The sequence below is a fragment of the Muntiacus reevesi genome, chromosome 4 (assembly GCF_963930625.1).
Source record: "Muntiacus reevesi chromosome 4, mMunRee1.1, whole genome shotgun sequence".
In the NCBI taxonomy this organism is placed as follows: Eukaryota; Metazoa; Chordata; class Mammalia; order Artiodactyla; family Cervidae; genus Muntiacus; species Muntiacus reevesi.
The window spans coordinates 108,799,446-108,821,349 of NC_089252.1; the positions used below are offsets into that span (position 1 = coordinate 108,799,446).

Below are 21,904 nucleotides of genomic sequence, written 5' to 3' on the forward strand. Positions count from 1 at the left end.
CCAAGCTGAGGAGCAGGTTTTAGTGCTGAGGGGCAGGTTTCTCTGAAAGAGAAGAACAGAGCAGAAAGCACAAAGAGGGTAGCAGGCTGGGCACTGCCTCAACAATCAGGAGCATTGTGTAGTCACAACCTCCCTTTGTCACTAAGCAACAAGAAATTGACCTGCTGAGATGCTCATTCTCCAGAAGTAGCCTCAAAAAGACAAGAGGAAAGTTTACCTTTTCTGCTCCTTTCCTGGAAAGATGCAAAGTGCTTTAGTAGGCTCCTGGGTAAGAATGCACTTTACAATTAATCCTAGCCCCTGGCCCTGGGGTAGTACCTGAAATTTGAATGATTCATGGGAGTAAAGTGAGAAGGGTTTTATCTAGCCTCCAGGCTAGAGGAGGACCCCCCCCAACTGCCCATTCCTGCTCTGCCATTCTGTGGTCCCCCTAGAGCTGACCTACTCTTCCTGACACCATGCCCCCTTCCATGTGTCCTGGTCTCATGCCTGGATTAGGTGATCCTCTTAGTCCTCTTGCCACCCCATTTATTCCCAGTCTTTTGTTTGATCTTCCCAAACTTCTATAGTTTGACTGCTCTCTAGACCGGGAACATCTTGAGGGTAAAGACTTTTTTCTTCTAGCCCTATGTCCCATGCCTGGAATACAGTCAAGGTCCAGAAACACTGTTGAAATAAACTGAATAGAGAGGAAGGTCTGACAAGTAGTAGAAGGATGGATAGACAAGTTGGATGACCCAAGCTCTCAGTGGGATGAAAAGATAAGAAGCCTATTTTGATGGCCAGAGGCCAGCTTGGGACAAGTTCTTTCTGCTCAGGGCTGTGATTGTGGAGTGGGCTAGACACACTCTCCTCTCCAGGGAGCATTGAGAGCAATGAGGTCGGGCCACAGGACTTCCCTGGCAGAATATGGTCAACCATGTTGTCAGCCTCATGACGTCAGTACAGTACAGCTTCTTATATCCCTGATAGGTGCTCATTTCTGTCTTCTGCCAGTCCTTGTCTCTGAAATTCTCTCCAAAAGTATCCACTTTTGGTGAAGTACTTCTTTTGGAAAGTTCATCCCTTCTTCCAATTTCAAATGGTGCACTGTTCACCCCAGAATAGCAAAGTGCGTGACAAACAGGTGTTCATGACTTTGTCAATAGGTGCAGAATATGGATCAAATTAATCTTTGCTCTTCAGGGACCTTTGACCTTTATTAATGCAGGGAGGACAAGGAAGGGAACTTCCTCTCAGATCCCCCAGGGAAGGACCTCACCACTAGATAGTGTCTCTGTTCTCAAAACTCTGCTCAGTGCTTCCTAAGTCTCCCCAACTCAGAACCCATCTGGTTCCCTCCATTACTGAAGTCTTTTCTTGTTCTTAGAATCCATATTCCTAATCCAATCCAGGCCTTGTCCCTCCCTGACCACCTCACTTCTCTTCGACTTGCTCACAGTCTTTTAGTCAATAAGGCCTTTTTTTTTTGTTGTTATTTCTCTCTCTCTCTTTTTTTTTTTTTTTTTTTTGGTTCTTCCAACACAAGTCTCTCTCTGGCTTCTGAATCTTTGCACTTGCAGTTCTCACACATAGGATGTTCTTCGACTGCTCCTTATGTGGCTGACTCCTCCTCACATTCAGGTACCACCCCCATTGTCATGAGATGCTGTCCCCTGCTGCCTGTCACTGTCGATCCAGTCATCAGCTTCTTTCTTTCCTGACTCTAGTCACTTGTCTTACTTCCTCCCTAGAAGAAAGGTTCATAGGAGCCAGGGTCTTTCTGTCTTTTCACTGCTGCAGGTCGCTGGCCCATATTAGGATGCTCTGAAGAAAGAGAGAGACAGAGAAAGGAAGAGAGGAAGGAGGGAAGGGAGACAGAGAGAAGGAGAGAGGGAAGTGAGAAGGAAGGAAGGAATCCTTTGCTTACACACATAACCCTCCCAGGTGGGCCAGCACAGCTGAGGCCAACTGTTTTAGTGATGGATGGAGACATTCCTCTGCTGGCTTCTCTCCAGGGTGTCCCTCCTTCTCTGATTCTTTTTATTCTGTCAGGAAAGGCTTCTAGCCTGGGAGGTCTAAATGGGAGGGGGCTTGGGGTGGGATTCACCCTCAAGCCTGCCTTGTTACAGCACAACAGTGGCTTCTATGGGCACTACAGAGGCCAATTCAGGAGTGACAGTGCTCGAGAATACCGCCTTGCAGCCAAGCCCCAGCCTCCAGCAGCGTTCCTGCAACGTTGTCAGGTAGGAAGCAGCCCTGCAGCCAGCTGGGCCACATCCTGCTGCTCTCAGGCCGCAAGAGCAACATCCTCAGCCCAACCCCAGCTGAACTGACACCCGAGGCCAGCCTGTCCCCAGGACTTGCATGAGTCCTGGGCCCTCGTCCCTGAAATGTCAGATCTTCCCCCGACAGATAGGGTGTATAAGAGCCAGTACCGGGCTGGACAGTGCTGCTCACTGCTCCTTCTAAATGGAGGAAGGATCAGGGCCAAGGTGGGATGGGTGATCATGGAGTGAGCGCCTCCAGAACCCAAGAAGTATGCCTTGAGTTTTGCAGGCAACTGTCCTTCAGCATGAATTCTTTGATGCCCTAAAAGTTAGTGGTCTAGCTCACAGTCAGCCTCGTCATCCAGGGGCTCAGGAGTGAGAAGGAAGCCTCTCCTGGTCAGGAGAACAGCATGAAAAGTGGCATGTATCCACCCCCATGGGCTTCCTTAGTGGCTCCGATGGTAAAGACTCTGCTTACAAGGCAGGAGACCCAGGTTTAATCCCTGGGTTGAGAAGATTCCCTGGAAAAGGGCATGGCTTCTATAGAAGCCACTCCAGTATTCTTGCCTGGAGACTCCCATGGACAGAGGAGCCTAGCAGGCTGCAGTCCATAGGGTCAACAGAGTCAGACATGACTGAAGCAACTTGGTTGGCACACACACATGCACACATTCACCGCCATGCGTGACCAAGGAGGACTGGAAGGGAGTGATGGCAGAAGTGGCCTAGAGTGGCTGGAAAAGGCTTCCGGATAATAGGAGAAGGATGCCGGACTCCTATGCCCTCCATGCTTCCAGGCCTAGAGACAAGGAGAGAGCACTGAGCATCAGCCAGTGTCCCAGCAGTAAAAAGCCCACTCAAAATGGGAGCACTCGGGAGCGTACACATATAAAGAGGTAGGTGTGGGGGCTTCAGGGAACGGCGGTCTCACAGGGTGGTAACAACCAAGTGGTCAGGACTGCTGGACCTGAAGGAACCAGGGAAAGGCATGGCTTCTAGAACCCAGGAGAGAGTGGTGTGGAGAGGGCCATCCTGAGAGAAGTGTTAAGATAGGCAGGTGAGGCCGGCCTGGAAGGGAGCCAGGAGAAGAAAGATCTCCTCCCTCCCCTCCATCTGCTTTCCAGCTTCCTTTCAGGTCTGAGGGAAGTCAGCCTGGTGAGAACTGAGTTCACATCAGACTCCTGGCAGAGCACGGTGGAGGAGGGACCTGGAGGTGTGCCTGGAACATGGCCTGCCCACTGCAGCTTCTTGCTTCCCGGCCTCCAGCCAGGTCCTGCTCCCTCCGCCATCTGGATTCGCTACAAATTGCTTTCCCAGGCCAGGAGCAGGGTCTTAGAGTCTGCCATGCCGCAGAGCTTGAGCTTCCTCACCATGCTCAGTTGGAAGGGCTGTCTGTCAGTGCGTACTGAGCCCAAATGTGACTCCAGACTGCTGTCTGGGGCCACCTCCCCTGAGAGAGTGATGAGATCTGGGTAGCGCAGGGACAGAGGCAACCTGGGCACATCCTGCTTGGTGTCTCTATAATAGTCCTTAGTGGTAGCTCTCATCCCAAAGACCGGATTGTCCTCTCAACCCCCCCAGGAACAGAGTAGGGGACATATTTGGGGACCTGTTCTGATTAAAGTCAAGACTTGTTACATGTTGGCATTATCAGCAACCCCAAATAGCATGGCTTTAGGTTGTACAAATGCTAGGTCTCCTGACTAGATCTAAAGCTGTTTTAATTAGTGGAACTGCTCTGGGAAGGTGCACATTTTTTTCCCCCTTATTTGCTGAGAGATACCAGGTGTCAGCTAGCTGACTGCAGCTATTCTTGTTGAAAACCTTTCCAATATGTGGCATCCATTTACCTTTAGTTTGGGGCAGGTATGAATTTTGTCATTCAGATGCAAGAAAATTCTTTTTTCTTTTTACTCTTTTTTTCTTCTAAACCAGACTAATTTATTTCTAGCCTTCACCTGCCTGACTCTTGGGAAATGTAATCCTGGGCTTGTTTGTTGTCCGGGTCAGACCAAAGAGCCAGGGGCTCATGGTTGGAGGCAGGTCCTGTGGTACCGTGATTGCTGTGTGTCCCTGTTTCTGCCCCACCCCCACCACACCTCAGTCTGCCACAGAGGCCCCCCCCAACTCTGTACCCCTCTAGCTGCACGCTGTTCAGCCTCCACAGGGGCTCTTAGCCCTCCCACAGGCAAACACTGATCCATCCCAGGAAACCTACTTCTCCCCCAAGGACTCTTCAGCTTGTATCCTAGCCCAAGCCCTACCTGCTCAGAGGCCATGAGCTTTACTACCTGAATGGAAAGGGAGCCCTCGGTGGTTTAGAAGCAAAGATGCAGGTGAAATTCTCCTTGGGGACAAGAATACTCTGAACTGCCTGGGCGGAGAGGAAATGACTGCACTTTTCACCAGATTCCCACAGTTGTGAGAATAAAACTCAAGTCAGTGGGAGTTGATAGATTATCCTGTCACTGTAAGAATAGTGAGTTTCCAAAGTCAGAGCTGCCTTCAATAGCTGAGGCATCCACATTCTAGGACTGTGTACAGTTTCATGGCTGAGGATAGAGATGCAGGAACAATCGGGGTGGGGGGGGGGGCGGCAGTTGGAATATGCCCCAGACCCCTAGATTTTTTAATTGAAGTTTTATTGAGATGACTCGGAGAAGGCAATGGCACCCCACTCCAGTACTGTTGCCTAGAAAATCCCATGGATGGAGGAGCCTGGTAGACTGCGGTCCATGGGGTCGCGAAGAGTCAGACGCGACTGAGAGATTTCACTTTCACTTTTCACTTTCATGCACTGGAGAAGGAAATGGCAACCCACTCCAGTGTTCTTGCCTGGAGAATCCCAGGGACAGCGGAGCCTGGTGGGCCGCCGTCTATGGGGTCGCACAGAGTCGGCCACGACTGAAGCGACTTAGCAGCAGCAGCAGCAGCAGCAGCATTGAGATGACTGTAGATTCATAGGCAGTTGGAAGAAGTTGTAAAGAGAGATCCTTTTTATGATTTGCCCAGTTTCCCTCAGTGGTAGCTTTTTTTTTTTTTTTTAGTGGTAGCATTTTGCAAATCTATAGTAGATTATCACCACCAGGTCATTGACATGGATGTAATCCACCTCTCTCATTCAGATTTCCCATTTGTGTGTGTATTAAATCTATAAAATCTTGGAATTCCCTCGTGGTCCAGTGGTTAGGACTCCATGCTGTCATTGCTGAGGGCCGGGGGTTCAGTCTCTGGTTGGGGAGCTAAGGCCCCACAAGTCATGTGGTGCATCAAAAAAAATCTATAAAAAATCTATTTTTAAAAATGATTTTTATTGGAGTATAGTTGATTTACAATGTGGTGTTTCTGTGTACAGCAAGGTGAATCAGTTACACTTATACATATATCCACTCGTCTTTAGATTCTATTCCCACATAGGTCATTACAGTCTTACTTAGAGTTCCCTGTGCTATATAGTTGGTTCTTTTTTAAAATAATTTTTAAAAACCATTTATTTATTGGACTGTGCTGTGTCTTAGTTACAGCATGAAAGATCTCTTATTTAAAAAAAAAAAGATCTTTGATCTTCACTGAAGCACGTCAAAGTGAAAGCCACTCAGTCGTGTCCAACTCTTTGCAACTATACAGTCCATGGAATTCTCCAGGCCAGAATACTGGAGTGGGTAGCCATTCCCATCTCCAGGGGATCTTCCCAACTGAGGGATCAAACCCAGGTCTCCCTCATTGCAGGCGGATTCTTTACCAGCTGAGCCACAAGTGAAGCCCATGAATACTAGAGTGGGTAGCCTATCCCTTCCCCAGCAGATCTTCCTGACCAAGGAAGTCTCCTGTGTTGCAGGTGGATTCTTTACCAGCTGAGCTACCAGGGAAGCCCCTTACGACTGCATGTGGGATCTTTAATTGTGGCATGGGAACTCTTAGTTCCCATGTGAGATCTCATTCCCTGACCAGGGATTGAACCCAGACCACCTGCCTTGGGAGCTCAGAGTCTTAACCACTGGACCACCAGGGAAGTCCCTGTCCTTGTTCATTGATTTAACAGCAAACATGTATTGAGCACAGTGTCAAGCTCAGTCCTGGAGTTACAGATGTGAGTGAGACAGACCTTAACCATGAGGCACTTGTGTTCTAGTCAGGGGCATCAGATGATGAATAGCAATATATATAGTCATATAATATGTTAGAAGGTGAAAAATGCAGGGTTGGGGCGATGGAACTCTAGTGGTCAAGGCAGGCCTCCCAAGTGACAGGTGAGAAGGAGTCATGGCCAGCCAGGAGAAGAGTCCCAGGCAGAAGTAAGAGGTAGTTAAAAGGTCCAAGGTGGAAGTAGCTTGTGTGTTTGAGGAGCAGTGAGGATGCAGTGTGGCTGGAGGTAGTGAAGAAATCATTATGTGGGTCTCATGGACCACTATGATGACTCTGACTTTTTTTTTTTTTTTGACTTTGACTTTTATAAACATGAGAAACTATTGATTTTTGGCAAACCAGGAGTGTGATCTGACTTACATATTAAGAGTTATTCTGCCTGCTAAGAGGACAGGAGGCTGGAGGGGCAAGGCTAGAAGCAGGGATACCAAGTGGGAAGCTCTTGCAGTATTCAGGCATCAGAAGAATGTGGCTTAGACCAGAGAAGGCAGTGGCCATGATGAGAAGTGGTCTGATCTGGGTACATATTGAAGGAAGTATCCATAGGATTTCTTGGCACATTGGATTCAGGATGTGAAAGAGAAGAATCAAGGGGCCTCTGGGGTGTTTGGCAAGATCTAACTGCCATGACCTGAGCTGGGGGAGGCTGTAGGTGGGGTGGTTTTGTGGAATGACCCAGAACCAAGACATGTGTTTGGAGATGTCCATTAGACATTTACATGGAAATATGGAGCAGGCAGTTGGCTAATTAGTCTGAAGTTCAAGAGAGAGCTCAAGCTATAAAGAGAAATGTCGGTTTCCAGGTAGTATAATATTTAGGGCCAAGAGCCTGGGTCACTGATTAGAGAGTAAAAGAGAAGAGGAGAGAGCTGGAGCCTAGTTGTGAACAATCTAGGGTTAAAGGCCCACTGTGAGACTTAAAGTACTGCCCCACTGATGAAGGATGTCCAGTAAGATGCCTCAGCCCCTCTCTCAATTGGAGACCCCAAAGGCTTCTGCTTTGGGGGCAAGTGCTGGGATGAGATGCTCCAGGAATAAGCTGTTGTTTTAATTTGTATCTGCCCTTTCAGGATGTTGGCAGTTTAGGGGTGGTGGCACCTGACAACTTCTCTCCATTATGGGGCCCTCAGGTAGCATCTTATGGACAGCTAAGCATCATTTTTCCCCATTCACCCTCTTTCTTTCTGTCTTCAAGGAACCACCACAGCAACACTTCTTCTCCAAGCATGACAACCGCACTTCCTTCGACAAGGTGAGTGTTGGAGAGAGGAAGGAGAATGGGCAGCCCTCCAGCCTAGGTTGAAATTGAGGTAGGGTGGAAGGGATAAGACATGGTGGGCAGAGCAGGCTCCTTTATCCAGAGGAGTGTCTGTCTGCCTGATAACCTCTTTCCTCTGGCAAACAACCATTCCCCAAACAGAGGTCCCTCTGCTTTGGGCTTCCTTCATCAGTTTGCCTGAAAATGTGCAAATATCCTAGGGGCCACTGACTTTCTGGGGCTCTATTCGCTCTAGAAAGGAAGGCATGGCTGGGATGCAGTTCAAAGAGGCTGGGGTACAGGCCAGGGAGGCCAGGCATCACCAGGCCTGCTGGGGTCTAGGAGGGGCCCAAGGAATCGCCTGGTGCCAAGACTGTGGGCCAAGGGCCCATACCGTTGAGAAGGGGCCCTACTGCCTGCTACAGGGAATCGGAAGGCGGAAAGACTTGGAGCGCCTGTGGCAGCAGCATACCTTCCTGCGCTGGGCACCCTGTGAACTGGAGTTGCGCCAGCTGCGGCCCCTCAAATCCTCCTATCAGACCCAATTCCGGCCCGGGCCAGGACTCAGGGACTTCCCCCAGCGCCTTGTCCACTTTGTGCAGATCCAGCCTCCCCGCGTCAACACCACCTACCAGCAGAATTTCTGCCAGCCTTCCCGGGGTGGTCACTGTGGCAGCGACAACGTGGGCCCCCAGACCCCAGTCACCGACATGCTGCCCGACCTCCCAGGGATCCCCAGACCCAAGCTGCTGCAGCATTATCTTCACGCTGGGGTCTCTGAGTGTCTAAACTGGTCCAGAACATTAAACAAGGATGGCTGACCCAGAGGCCCATCTGTGCTTGCAGCCCAAGAGGTCTCAGGGGCTGGAGAACAGTAAGCTGGGCCCCCCGCCTGCCTCCTCTGTTGCGTGTGCCATGGCGCCTTGTGCTAACGTCCCAGGCTAACAGTCCATGAGGGTTACCTTGGACACAGCAGGTGGGTTCCAGGACCCCAAATCTGCTCTGGCCACAAACCCAACCGTGAACCTCCTGCAGTCAGTATGGCTGCAGGGAAAGCAGAGTCAGCAGCCCCTGTTGGTGGGCAGCAAAGACTGGAGGAGGAGGCCAGGGCTGGCAGCTTTGCTTTTTTGGGAGACTACTGCCTCCAGGGCGTCTGGTGAGTGGCTACACTGCCATGCCTAAGAGACAGCTCCCCCACAACTGGGACAGAGGGACCCAACCCCCACTGGACCCCCACCCCCACCACCACCATGGAGGTGAGCAGAGGCCTGGAGGAGATGCTGTGTGACATGGATCTGGAGGTCATCTTAATTCTATGGTGTTTGTTTTGTGAGCTCTAACACCCAGGGCAGTGGGAGAGGGTGGTCATCCTAAGTCACAGAAGAGGAGCAGAGGCTTAGGTGGGGCTGAGCCACCAGAACCCTTTGAGCGCTGAGGCCAGATCCTAAAAGCTTCTCTAGACCCTCATCTCTGGGAAAACTGAGGTCCCCAGAAGAGAGCCAAGGACATAGGGGTAACATAGGTAACATAGGGGTAACATAGGTAACATAGAGTCCACAGCAGAGGCCACAAGCCAGAGTTAGCAGCACTTTTACTTCCACATCTGAACCCCCTCGGTCCTCACAACAGCCCTGTGAGGTAGGCAGGGCAGGAAGGTCCCCGAGGTCCCCATTTACAGATGAGGATGCTGAGGCACAGAGAGGTGAAGTGACTTGCCCGAGGTCACACAGCCAGCAGTGTGAAGGGCCCACAGTCAATGTTCTTCTGGCCCTCTGGAGGTCCCCACATCGACGCCTACACCCCTTTGTGTTCCCGCCCTCTCTGAACCCTTCCGGGTCCATGGGGGCCTTCCAGGCAGGCTGACAGTGAGGAGTTTTCAGGAGTAGCCACTGGGGTGGGCCTGATCAACTCCAGGTGGGCACCGAGCCGTGGGGCTGGAGGCCAACTCTGCCCTCTCCCACTTCCCAGTTGGTCAGAGGACCCAGCAGATTCCAGAGCAAGGGTGGAGCTGGGCATGATCCACGAATGGATGGGAGTAAAGGTGGGTAGAAGGGTGTGTGTGTCCTGCGCTAAAGATGAAGGCCACCCCCACGTCTCAGGAGCAGTGTCTCAAGTGCCCCGCCCTGTGTCTCCCTCATCCCACAGAGCCACAGTGAGCTTTCTCAGCAGCGAAAGGAACCACAGACACCCGCTCCTGGCACAGAACTGCTCCTGTGGACAGGTCCCATCAGGCATTCAGACCCCATCACGCAGACACAGTGCCTCCACAGCCTGACTGGGACCCTGGGCCACACCCCCGATGGCAAACAGCCGAGGCCCAGCCTTCAGACTAGAACAGGAGCAGCGGGCTGTGGGCATGGCTGGCAGTGCCTCCCAGCGGCGCCGTGCCAGGCTGAAGGCCTCTACAGAGCCCAGGGGGCACGGCTGGTTTCCTGCCAGAAGGAGACAGAGTGTGTAAAGGGCACAGGCTGCAGGGGCTGTAGCTCGTCTGCTCCCTGAGCCCACAGCATGGCCCAGCATGCACTGCCCCAGGACGGGATACCCAGGGTCTTGCTACCCGTTGCCCCCATTTCATTCCTCATTCATCTATTCGTTCACATTCCCACTTCTCCATTCATTCAGTGGTCATTTGTCCTGTTTCTATCTTCTGGGCCCCTGCTGCTGCAGAACCCACAGTTAGGTGCTGAGAGACACCCCAAAGGCTGAGCCAGGTAGACCACCCACTGACTGGTTTGGAAAGGAAAACTCATAAAGTCCTGACCCCTGGAGTACCCAGAGAAGGGGAGGAGGTGGTACTCAGGCAGAGGGCTACTGCTTCCTGTCTCAGCCTCCCTTCCTATCCCAAGCCCCACAGAGACTTACCAAGGCCCCCAATGGCCACGACATGATCCCCAAGCGAGCCAACCACAAAGTCAGCTCTCTTGTCCCTCATGCGCAGGCTGCGTGGCAGCTTGGTCCAGGAGCCTGCAGGAGAGGCGAGGAGGTGAGAGCTAGCCCCGTCACGCACTCTGCACCTCTCCAGCCCACGGAGAGTGGGAGGGTAGCCCACACCAACCACTGCTCACCATGCTCCAGGTCGAACATCTCCACAGTGTTGACAAAGTGTGGGCGGGAGTAGAAATTGTGGGGCCCGGGCTGCTGCAGGCCACCCAGGCTAAAGACGCTGCCTTCGGCCATGGCACAGCCGGCAAAGGCCCGGCGGCTGGGCAGGCTTGGGTGTCGGGTCCAGGTACGGGCCTCCAGATCAAAGGCCTCAAAAGCAGTCACTGGGAGCTTGCCCTGGCGGCCCCCTGCCAATGGAATTGGGGCACCTGGGAGGCGGCCCTAGTGGGGGTGGGCCTGGCAGGCCCTTCTTTTACCAGGTTGCTGAGCCTTTACCACTGCCCGCCCCAGCCACCCATACCCAGCTGTGTGCACACCAGAGCATGGATCAACCCCGAAGATCCATAGGCGCTGGGCTTTGGTTTGCCAGCCTCAGCAGGGCCACCGAAAGCACCTCAGAGCAACCCTGACTCAACCCAACAAAGGGGCTCTTGTCCCACCATCCCAGACTAACCTATAGGGATACATTTGAAGCTTCTGGACCTCAAGCCACTTTGGCACATCCCCAGGTCCTTACCCAGGACATAGATCTTGTTTCCATGCAGGAAGGTGGAGGCCCCGTAGCAGGGTGTGGGCATCGAGGGCAGCGACAGCCAACAATCCCGGCGGGGTTCATACACCCGAACCTGGGCCTGGGGGGCCGTGTCAGGGCCCATTCCCCCCAGTGCATACACCATACCATCTGCAGGGAAAAGAGTAATACGGACCATCCCTGGGCCTGGCCACAGTCCTCCACCCTGACAATTGCCCTGGTCAGGCCTGGGACACACCTATTTACAGTAACCCCTCTCTAGCAGCAGACACCCTCCTGCCTGCGTGGTGTGGGGGATGGGAGAGCTAGGATCCCCACTCTGGCCAGGGCCCCTTCAAGTGAAGAGCAGGAGGCAGTTGATCTAATTATAATCTGTCTCTGTCTCCCTGGAGACGCTATGGCAACCAAGTCTGGCATCCAAGCAGGACGGTGGTCAGACCTAGAGGCCACAAGGTGGGAATTATCATGAAGAAGGTTGGGGCTCGGTTTAAGCCAGAGGCGGGGGCCATATGGAGATCTGTTCAACAGGGAGCTCAGACTGGGGAGGGGGCTCTGGGGATCAGCTGGGGGACTGGGAGAAGGAGCCTGGGCCTGCAGGATGAGGGTGCTGTCCATGAGCCTCCTGCTGGCACTTTTGTACCCTGTCCTCTCACTAGAGAAGGTTCTTGCCCTGTGACACCCTCAGAGTCAGCTGGGAGCAATGTCTGAGGGCCTTGGGGCGATGGCCCGTCAGCTAAGGGCTTCCATGGCAACTGCCTCCAGGACAGCTTGGCTTTTGTCCATCTCCTCTCCCAGGTTTGTTTGTGTGGCATGAGGAATTTAAGCACTCGCTGGGCTCTGAGCCAAGGCCCTGCTCCCCTCCCCCCCTCCCAGACTATTTATAACTATGGGAGCTATTGGGCCACCCCTTCTGGTCTCTCAGAGAGGAGGAATGGGGCAGAGAGGTGGCCTGGCCCTCCCATCATGCTGGCGGCTAGCCAGGGCTCTGAGTCTCAGCTCACAGCTGGAAAACGCAGTTAAGGCTGCTGCTGGCCCAGCTCAAAACTAGGTACAGAAGGCTACAGGAGGCAACTCCATGTCCAGGGCACCCAGGCAAAATGTACAGCTCCCACCCAACCTCTGAAGGTAAAGGGACCAGGTCAGGAAAGGATGGAGGCTGCTGGGGCACCTGAGGGACCTTCCCTGGGAGGCCACTCACCTCTCTCCACAGTCGCAACCCCCATGGCAGCCTGAGGGAGAGTGGCCCGACGCTCCCAACGGCCCTCGTCAGCCAGGAAGGCCTCCACAGCAGCTACCGGACTCTGGCCCTCATCCACACCGCCCACCACTAGCACCTGCTTGCCCAGTACCACAGCAGCCGCGCCAGCCCGGGCAGTGGGCAGGGGCGCCAGTGCCACCCACGTGTGCGAGGCCATATCCAGTGTCTCAGCAGTGTCCAGAGGCAGTCCAGCCCGACCACAGCCCCCCAACACAAGCAGGTGCCCATCCTGGTACGCCACTGTGCCATATACCCGGCAGGTGGGCATGGGTGGGAACACCTGCCAAGCAAAGGCCCGGCCTCCTCCTGTAGCCATGGTGTTCACCTACAGTGGCAGGCCATGCTAGCTGCTTAGGCTGTAGGCCTCAGTGAAGGGCATGATGGGGCCTCATCTTGACTCTACGGGGACTATAAGGGAGTGTGGGGCCAGTCCAGGGACTTGGTCTTCACCTACAGAAGAGAAGGAAAATGAAGAGTCAGAGCCACTGATACTGATAAGCACCCTGGCCCCAAACTGCTGGTGGGAAAAGCAGAGGGAGGACCCACCCCCACTGGCTAGCACACTGATGTGGATTCCCTCCAGGACTGGGAAGGAGGGCAGTCTCCCAGTTACCCAGGCAACTTCCCCACTGCCTCTGGGGCTCGAGGAACTCTCCTCCCATAACTTGCCCTCACCTAGTTGCTCCCCGGTTAAATCCAGGTCTAGGTGGGAGGTAAAGTAACTAGGATAGGACTTTCCACACCAGCCTGGTTCCTTTTCCCTCAACAGTCCACACCCTGGTGCTCTGCAATGGTGGAGTTAGACTGGACCCTCCCCTTTACTGGCTTCCAGGGTGCTCTGGATAGCCATTGGGGTCTCCCACCTACTGCCAAAGATCAGACTCCAGGGTATCCTTACATCCCAATTGGGAATCATCCCATAGAGTCCATCCATTCCTAGGCAAAAGACCAATATCAGGGTGGTGGAACCGGGAGGGGAGGGGCTGGAGGCCAGAGTTCCACATTTTCCCTCAAGGTCTATCCTTAGGGGTCTGCCCATGCCAGGTCCCCAGTGACCAGCCTTCTTGATGTCCGGAAAGGGGAGGAAGGTGATTTGGGGCACCTAGGAGCACTGACTGGACTCGGTTCCCAGAGTCCAGGGCGTTGCCAGCAGGAATGGATAGCTGGACTTTACAGCAGATCCCCAAGTTCCCAGGCTTCTCCTTTCCCAAGGGGGGCCATATTCCTAGGACCCCTGGCGCCAGGGCCTCCTGGCCCCAAACTTCCAGCTCGGGTAACGCGGAGGTGGGGGACGGGGGGGCGGGTCCTGACAAGCGTGTTTGGGGCTCTACACCCCGCGCCCCAAACTTCCCCTGAGCTTGGCTCCCGCGGGACTCACCGGGCCGGGGCTCGGCGCCGCCGGGCGCAGGGTCCACGGCTCTGGCTCCGCTGGTGCCGGCTCTGGCTGGGGCTGAGGCCGGGCGCCGGCGGGGCTCAGGCTCTGCTCCGGCGCGGGGCGGGGCTGGACGGGGTCCGCCCCTCGTCCCCCCTCCCGACTCGGGAAACCCTTCCCCCTGCTTTAACCCTGCACCTGCCGTGGCCGAAGCAGGGCGCACCGACCTATGGTCACCGGCACACGGGTGAACAGACAGGCGGACACGTGGACACTGGGCCTGCCCAGGACTTGGGGTCCGACCTCGGGCGGCGGGGAGAAAGGACGCGGCGATGGGCCTCGCGACCCGTGTAGGATGCGGGCGGTTCTGAGCGGGACCCAGCCTGGGAGCACCCGCGAAGGGGCCGACCAGCAGAACCTGGGGAATTAGGGAGCGGGCGCCCGCCCACCGCTACTGCGCTCACAAGAGCCCACGACAGGCTTCGCGGCGGCGCCCCCTTGAGGCCTCTTAGGGAATGGCCTGGGCCTTTGGCGTGGGCAATGGCTGGGTCTCCCTTCCCCAAGCTCGAACAGGGCACAGAAGAGGTTGTGTGATGCACATCGAGGCTAGCCGTGGGTGGAGGAGCAGAAGGTGCCAGCCTCAGTCCTTGACAGGCCCTTCCACAGGTCTGGGTGGGGACAGTTTGTGTGGGGGAGTGTACCTGAGCAAAGGATGAAGAATCAGAGGCCACGGACCTCCCAAGCAGGTCACTCTGGGCTTGTCCCGTCGGGCCTAAAGCCTGGGCTACTCTGGGACCCTAGGCACGTTGTGACTGTCCATCCTCACGGTCCTGTGTCTGCCTCTAGCCAACTCTGGGGTCAGGCGAAAGCAAGTTGGTGTGACAGAGGCCAACCTACCTTAGACCCAGACCCTGGCTCATCCTATCTTCTGAGCATTAAGAGTACTGGCTGAGTCTGTGAGCTGGGGCCCATTTGTACAGGTCAGTGGTCACCTAAGAGCAGAGGTCCTCATGGATGTTTGTGCTTGCTACCATCCTGTCCCTATTTTATAGACAGTCTGCCTCATTTTCCCCAGAAGCACACCTGGAGACTGAGACACAAGTGCACATAGTTAGTGTGGGAAATGAGGACAGGAAGCACCAGCAGGGAAGTGGCAAGAAGACAGGGAAACCAGCCAATTAAGGGTGTGTCAAGCAAGTTCCCACTGTGGGCAACTGGGACCAAATCCTGCTGGGGACTCTGGGAGCCAGTGTAGAACCATGGGCCTCACATTATTGTTCCAATCAGAGCAAGGGTTGCTAAGGTACTGATTCTCAAACCTCCATCAGAAATGGGCTGAGAGGAGCTCCGGGGCATGAATACCTTAGCCTGCCTTCTCCATGACCAGAGAGTATTCAGTCCCTTTCAGGCCCTGGCAGATGGAGTTAGAGGGCCGGCAGGGAAATGGTGCCAAGGCTGGTTGCAGATCCCGGCTAGAAGGCTTCCATCCTCCCACTCCATTCTCTCAACATGCTCCTCACTCAAACCACTGGTACCTTCCTCCTTAGAGTATTCACACTGTCCTGCACACCCTCTCACATTTCTCACTATTCCCTTTCCAGGCCTCTTCCCCCTCTCCTTTCCAGCAATTAAGCACATGAAAGCGTCCTACCTTTAGCTACCTCCCAGCACCCAAAGTCCCTCCAGTGTCCCCTTCCTTCCAATCAAACTCTTGAAGTCATCTTCTCTTACAGGTTCCACTGCCTTAATGTCAACCTTCTTATATCTGCTATCACTGCTCCTCAAAACTTGGTCTTGCCAAAGTCACCATGGGACACCATAAAAAATGGGGGAGGGGCGCTATGATCTTTTTCTTAACTGAAATTTTGCTGGCATCTTCAAAGCTTCACCCCTTGTGACCTTGGCTTTCTCCTGTTGCTTGTTCTGCCTCTTGGAGTCTTTTACAGGCCCTGCTTTCTCTCCCACCCTAGGAAGAGGCTCCTCTAGACCCAGCCTTAGCTTTCCTCCTTGGCACATAGACTCCTTCCTGGGGTGATCCCTTCAAGACCACTGGCCTCCTTCACATCTAGATCTTCACCAGATCTCTGCTTTGGTGGATATGGGTCTAGGGTCCATCACTCAGGGCTAAAAAAGATGCCAAATGGAGGGAGTTCCCTCATGGTCCAGTGGTTAAGAATCTGCCTTGTAATGCAAGGAATACAGGTTCAATCACTGCTCAGGGTACTAAGTTCCCACATGCCTCGGAGCAACTAAGCCCATGTGCCATAACTGGAGAGTCCATGTGCCACAACAAAAGCTGACACAAGGAAGATCCTGTGTGCCACAACTAAGACCTGACACAGCCAAATAAATAAATATTTAAAAGATGCCAAGTGGAAAGCAAGGGCTGGATCCCGGGATGACCCTGTGGTCTCTTCAACCTCATCTCATCTGATCCCAGTCAGCATCCACCAGAGTCTAGGTCAAGTCAGACTGGGTCCTGATGAATGATCCCAGAGAGTTCCATCCCAGATATATTGGGTGTCAAGAGGCAGAAGGATCAGCCTCCCCTCAGAGAACTAGGTACCCCAGACCACATTCCTTCAGCCATACAATTCCCCTGGTTCTAACGTCTGGAAGAGATACAGACTGGGGATGGACCTACCCTTTTTTGTCCTCCATTTTGCACTGACTTCTAGACTGGACATCACCAGAGATGTATCTTCTTTTCTGGACACATCTAGGCCCATGCCATCCCTGGAGGCTGGGCTCTGCTTCTTCATGGAAGTGGATTCTATTTACACAGGCCTGGCCCCACTTGCATACAGAGGGCAATTCTGCTGGCTTTGGAGAAGCTGTGGAAGAGAACTTGGGCAGAAGGTGAGGCTGAATTGGTCCTAAGAATGAACAGTTAATTCTCAACCATGGATGGGGCAAAAATGGGGCTCACCCACAGTTGGGGACTGAGAGTGCTAGGGTGGGCCTTCCTGATTGCACCCTCTGGCCTTTGAGAGCCCACAATTCCCTTCTCTCTACCAACACAAGGGGACTAGAAGCATTTACCCCAGAGGAGCAGGAGAGTTTGTATTTCCTGCTGGATATCTTGGCTATGCTTAAAGGCACAAGGGACCCCAACCATCAGGGCTGAAGCCCTGAGGTGCTTAGGGGCACAAGGTTAGGCCTCGGGTGGAGTGTTTTTCTCTCTAGAGGTGCCCAGACCCTTCTGTATAGGCAGAGAAACATAGAGTAGCCAGAGGATCCTGGGGTTTTATAGGGAATGAGGAGGGCTATTAACCAGTGCCCAGATGAAGCATCCAGACACCCTCTGTGACAGCCCATAGGCTTCTAAAAGCACCTCTGCCCCTCACACTCCTGCACAGGCTCCCAAAGGTTTACAGCGATCCCTGCTGCCACCTCCTCCAGGAAGTCGTCTCTGGTTCCTACTCGTCCGGCCCCTAGACTTTGGGGGAAACGGGGTCTCGGGGGGTCAAGGGTCATTAGGGCGGGCCAGGTCCCGGAAGCGGAAGCGCGGTGACTTCCGGTGCGCAGCAGGCGGCCATGTTGGATCAGCGAAGGCGGCGCAGAGGCGCGTCCTGGGTCCCCGCGGCGTCGCCGGTAGGTTGGGGCCGTGGACCTAGCCACGCCGCGGAGGGGCCGTCCGCGAGGCGGCAGGGCGGTGGGCCGGGCGGCCGGCTCTTTCGGGACCAGCGCCTTCCGGCGGCCGGGATGAGACCCCCCACCCTCCACCCCGTGCCCAGAGACCCACCCTGGGGCTGTGCGACCCGGTCGGGCTCCCACTCCCTGCCCGTACATTTCGCTGTCTCTAAGGTCCCCCGCGTCAACTCTCGGCTTGGGCACCAGGAACGCGAACTCCCAACCTGAGGGCCCTGATCTTCCCTAGTCTACCCCGGTTCCGCTTGGATGGGGCTGCTCTCGTCCCGCATTTTTCATCAGTTTCCCCTGACGGTCCCAGAGATAGTTGAGAAGTTAGGGGTCGGGCTGCAGCCTCTGTTTTCCGGAGCCTCTTGGAAAGCCCAAAAGACCCCTCCCAAGGGCCCTGGCCAACCTGGACGGAAGAGCCACAATTTACCCCCAATATCTGTACATGGAGGTAACAGTTCCCTCCTTATTGTACACTTCACAGCTCTGGGAACTACAGCCTTTGGCGGGGGTGGGGGTGGGGGAATAAAAGAACCAAAGTCATGTGCAAGGACTGTACTTGGAGAATGGCCTCGGGAGAAGGGAAGGGCCCGAGACACCTGAGGATCCAAGAATATTTCCAAACAAAGGGCCCCAGGGCACTTACTTCAGGGAGTTCTGAAAACTTCTGCTCCATTAGCGTGGAGGAGGAAGCTGCACAGACGCACCTCCTGGCCCCAGGGACTTGCCTGATCCCAGGTGATCTTTTAGTGCGCCTGTGCGGCTGCAGAGCTGCCTCTGGGACCCCTCAGTGCTGGATTGGAAGAGAGATTAGTCCTGATTGATGGCCTGAAGCTTCTTCAGAGAAGCCTGGGACAACTTGGCTCTTGCCAGAAGCTCCAAATGGGCAGTATCGAATTTTGTACTTCTAAGCCTTAATTAGGACCCCTCAGATCTCTTGGGCCCACTTTATTAAGCATCTTACTTGGAGTCTGTGGCTGCCACAGTCAGACCTTGGGCTCTTGGTCTGGCTGCCTGGCCCCAGGCTGCGTGATTGTCTAGTTGTCGTTCAGGCAGTTAGTCGTGTCCAACTCTTTGAGACCGCATGGACTGCAGCACGCCAGGCTTCCCTGACCACCACACCAGGCTTCCCTGCCCTCACCATCTTCAGAAGCTTGCTCAAACTCATGTCCATTGATTGTCTAGAGATAATTTATTAGTACCTGCTACTCATCATCTTTTTCATTTCTGTTGAAGGAGAGTCTGGCTCTTTCTTTGGGCTTGCTCTCCATGGCTCTAGTGCTAGGAATTGTACCTCTGAGTGGCTTGGCTGGGAACCCTGAAAGTCAGAAATGGTCATGAATTTGGGGTATAAGTGTGGGCCCTTAGGCTGGCATTCAGGCAGCATTCAAAGCTTGTACTGCTCTGCTTTCACTGGTTTTTTCAGCTGACCCTCCCAGCCCTGACCGCAGATTCCTGTCATAGCAAGTTTGCCCTACTCTTTCTCATTTCGGAGCTATTGCATTGGCTGTTCCCCTTTTTGTACCGTCTCCCCGTGGTCCTTTCCTGTTCATCACTCACATGCCACATGGGTATTCCTCTCGGGAATCCTTCTGTTGGCAAGCTGGGCTGTATGCCAGTGTGCATCCCGAGAACCTTAAGGGTATCTCTGTCTTGCCTTCTGTACAGGGCTCCCGACAGACATAGGTATTTACCTATATTCCCAGTGTTGAGTTTAGTACTAGGATTTTGGCCAAACTCAGATCTTTCCAGGGGCCCAGCAGTAGGTTGGATGGTCTGATTATGGGCATGTATCCTGAAGAAACTGTCTGACCAATATGAGTTCACCATCTACCCCCCAACACACACTCCATCTTGGTAGGTGGAGAAGCTTGAGGTTTTGCTCCACGGAGTGCTTGTCTCACTCTGACCAGGCCCCTGTGTGTCCAGAGATACTATTATGAATGCTAGCCCTGATTGACCTGTCTACCTGTCCTGGCCCCTATCGTGGTGCCCTTCTTGACTCTCTTCCTCTTGCCTTGGAGGTGCCAGGTGCTGGTTTGTGGATCCCCAGGCAGACCTACAGTGCCTAATGCCATGAGCGTGGTGGTGCAGCATGTGGAGGAGAAAGCTGTGCACTCCTGGTCACGGATCTCCACGGCGGGGAAGAAGGCCCTGGAGGAAGCGCTGCTTGTCTTCAACCCCATGAGCCAGGATCTCAGTGCCACTGAGGCCCAGCTTGTGGCCTTCCTGCAGGGCCTGCGGGATGATGGCTTCCAGCCTACCATCCTGCGCAGCGGCGATGTCTATGGCTATAGTTCGTGCACAGCCAACCCCCCAAGCCAGACAAAGCTTCAGGCTCGTGCCCCCACCCCAGCTGCCACATCACCTCCAGCCAGTGCTCCCCAAACTGCCAAGCAGCTGCCTGCAGGCCAGGCCACGCTGCTCCCCATGCCACTATCTGGCAGGCTGGCCAAAGCGTCCACCCCAGCCCTCGCCAAGCATGCTACCACCAACCTGCTGCTCAGCTCCCTGAAGCAGTCAAGTGCCGGCCGTGCCCAGGGTGCGGCAGTGGGCTTTCCCAGCCACCTCTATCCAGGTGTCTACCCTGCCATGAGACTCTCCGTTGTCCTTGAGGCCCTAGTTCCCCTCAAAACTCCCGTGGCCTGCTTGGGTGCCAAACACAAGGCGCAATCACTGCAGCTGTCTCTTGCGGACTCCTCCCTGAAGGTGCGGAAAGGTCAAGGGAAGAGGCTGGGGAATGCCCAGCTCAAAGCTCCCAGGAAGGCCACAAGCAAGGGCCCCAAGTGTCTGACTCGAAGAGGCCCCAGGTCTGGACCCCGACAAGGCACTGGGCTCCAGAGCAAGACCTGCAAAGTCACTGGGTCTCTCGGTGGCCCACGAATGAAAGATGGTGCTCTGGGCACCAAAGCAGCTCAGGCCAAAGCTGCCCGTGCCCAGGCCAAGGTGGCTCAAACACAGGCCACAGCCACCCAGGCCCGGGCCAAAGCCAAGGCCGTGCGGGCCAGGGCCAAGGCTAAGGCAGCTCGGAGCAAGGCCAGGGCAGTGCGGGCCAGGGCCAAGGCCAAAGCAGTGCAGACCAAGGCCAAGGCCAAGGCTGTGCGAGCCAAGGCCAAGGTGGCCCGGACCCAGCCCAGGGGCAGGGGCAGGCCTAAAGGGTCTGTTCAGGGCAGGACTGCAAGGAGGAGCCGGAAAAGCTGCCCTGAGACTGTGGGGCAGAAGAGGAAAAGAGCTGAGGAAGCAAAGGACCTTCCTCCCCGGAAGAGAACACGGCTTGGGCCCCGATCCCCTAAGGTGCAGCTCGGACCTGGAACGGCAAGGCTGCTGAAGTTCAGGGCCATCAAGGTGGACAGACTTTCCTCAGACGACGAGGTGCGGCAGCAGGCTCAGCGGATCCTCCGTGTGAACCTTTCCCCTGTAGTACGACTCCAGCCGTTGCTGCCACACTCAGCACCCTGACTCCTTCACACAGCGATGTTTGGGGAAACCAAGCCCTGTTATGTGTGTGGCCAGCGACACAGTGTGCAGTGCGCATGGATTCCACAACCCCAAGGACTCTGGTTGCCTCTCCAGGGCCCTGAGGGCCGCTGACCTCCTTTCAGAGACTGGAGGAGGTGGGGTGGGGTGGGCGGGCAGAAGGGGTGGTCTCATGGCACAACGCACTGTGACTTGTTATTCAAGTTGTATGTCTATTGTTCCATCTATCACGTTTTATACCTTTCCACCTTCCAGTCTCCCTGCCTGTCCTTTGTGATCTTTTTTGCGTATGTGACTGCTGGGAGGCCAGCTTGAGCATATAGGAAAGGTAGCCCCAGGAGCAAGGATGCCAGAGAGGGGCCTGGTTGCCTGGGGAACATCATGGCTATGAGTGAAAGGGGGGCGGCCGAGCCACTCAGAAGTGGGACACTTCCCCTTGGGGCTGCCCTGGTGTGTTACCCAGATAGGTCCCTTGGAGGAAGACAATAAGTGGCTCCGTGGGGCAGCTTGCAGCTGCAGGTTTTTAGGCCAGTGAAGGGGTGGTGCAGACAGCTGGCCTAGTCTCCTGTGGCTGAAACCTTGGGTCTTTGTCGGGGCTTGTCTGGGGCAGGGCCAGGCCTAAATTGGCTGAAGTACTTCTGCCTGTTCTCTGTTCTGCTCCCTCCAGGAGAGGGTCTTGAATTTCCCCAGTTGATGGCAGGGGGTTGGGGGTTGAGTCAGAGGTCAGGGTGGGTCTGGGTTGTAGGGCCACAGAGTCTCCTCACTGACCAGGACACTCTCGGGTGGGTGGAGTGCTGCGATTGCTGAGCCTGGAGAGTTTGCACACTGCCTCTCCGTGCACTTCGCCTGGGTTCCAAGTGCTCGGTTTCCA

General features: G+C 54.7%; 3 protein-coding genes across 4 annotated transcripts; 2 read left to right on the forward strand and 1 right to left on the reverse strand.

Annotated features, from left to right (window-relative positions):
- The first annotated feature begins 241 nt into the window (after window positions 1–241).
- On the forward strand, window positions 242–8,474 carry C4H3orf84 (chromosome 4 C3orf84 homolog). The gene is made up of 4 exons (XM_065932201.1): window positions 242–268; window positions 2,112–2,225; window positions 7,591–7,647; window positions 8,058–8,474. The coding sequence occupies exons 1-4, from the start codon at window positions 242–244 to the stop codon at window positions 8,472–8,474; spliced, it is 615 nt and encodes a 204-aa protein (XP_065788273.1).
- A 759-nt stretch (window positions 8,475–9,233) lies between these two features.
- On the reverse strand, window positions 9,234–14,310 carry KLHDC8B (kelch domain containing 8B). Its single transcript, XM_065933711.1, has 6 exons — window positions 13,924–14,310; window positions 12,486–12,995; window positions 11,273–11,437; window positions 10,719–10,943; window positions 10,516–10,617; window positions 9,234–10,085 (listed from the first exon to the last, which is right to left on the reverse strand). The coding sequence occupies exons 2-6, from the start codon at window positions 12,859–12,861 to the stop codon at window positions 9,889–9,891; spliced, it is 1,065 nt and encodes a 354-aa protein (XP_065789783.1). The 5' UTR covers window positions 12,862–12,995; window positions 13,924–14,310; the 3' UTR covers window positions 9,234–9,888.
- Window positions 14,311–17,437: 3,127 nt separating this feature from the next.
- Window positions 17,438–21,186, forward strand: CCDC71 (coiled-coil domain containing 71). 2 transcript variants are annotated; one of them, XM_065935374.1, is made up of 2 exons: window positions 17,438–17,511; window positions 19,581–21,186. In XM_065935374.1, exon 2 carries the CDS (start codon window positions 19,633–19,635, stop codon window positions 21,013–21,015), a length of 1,383 nt encoding a protein of 460 aa, XP_065791446.1. In that variant the 5' UTR covers window positions 17,438–17,511; window positions 19,581–19,632; the 3' UTR covers window positions 21,016–21,186. The 2 variants fall into 2 exon arrangements, with proteins under 2 accessions (XP_065791446.1, XP_065791447.1); XM_065935375.1 differs by having other exon boundaries at window positions 17,462–17,511; window positions 19,588–21,186.
- Window positions 21,187–21,904: the final 718 nt, after the last annotated feature.

Coding starts and splice junctions, on each gene's coding strand:
- KLHDC8B (XM_065933711.1), bottom strand. CDS start 12,861: ATGGCTACAGGAGGAGGCCGGGCCTTTGCTTGGCAGGTGTTCCCACCC. Junction 10,944..11,272: donor AAACAAGATCTATGTCCTGG/GTAAGGACCTGG, acceptor TTCCATTGGCAG/GGGGCCGCCAGGGCAAGCTC. Junction 10,618..10,718: donor GATGTTCGACCTGGAGCATG/GTGAGCAGTGGT, acceptor CCTCTCCTGCAG/GCTCCTGGACCAAGCTGCCA.
- CCDC71 (XM_065935374.1), top strand. CDS start 19,633: ATGAGCGTGGTGGTGCAGCATGTGGAGGAGAAAGCTGTGCACTCCTGG.
- C4H3orf84 (XM_065932201.1), top strand. CDS start 242: ATGCAAAGTGCTTTAGTAGGCTCCTGG. Junction 269..2,111: donor GTGCTTTAGTAGGCTCCTGG/GTAAGAATGCAC, acceptor GCCTTGTTACAG/CACAACAGTGGCTTCTATGG. Junction 7,648..8,057: donor ACCGCACTTCCTTCGACAAG/GTGAGTGTTGGA, acceptor ACCGTTGAGAAG/GGGCCCTACTGCCTGCTACA.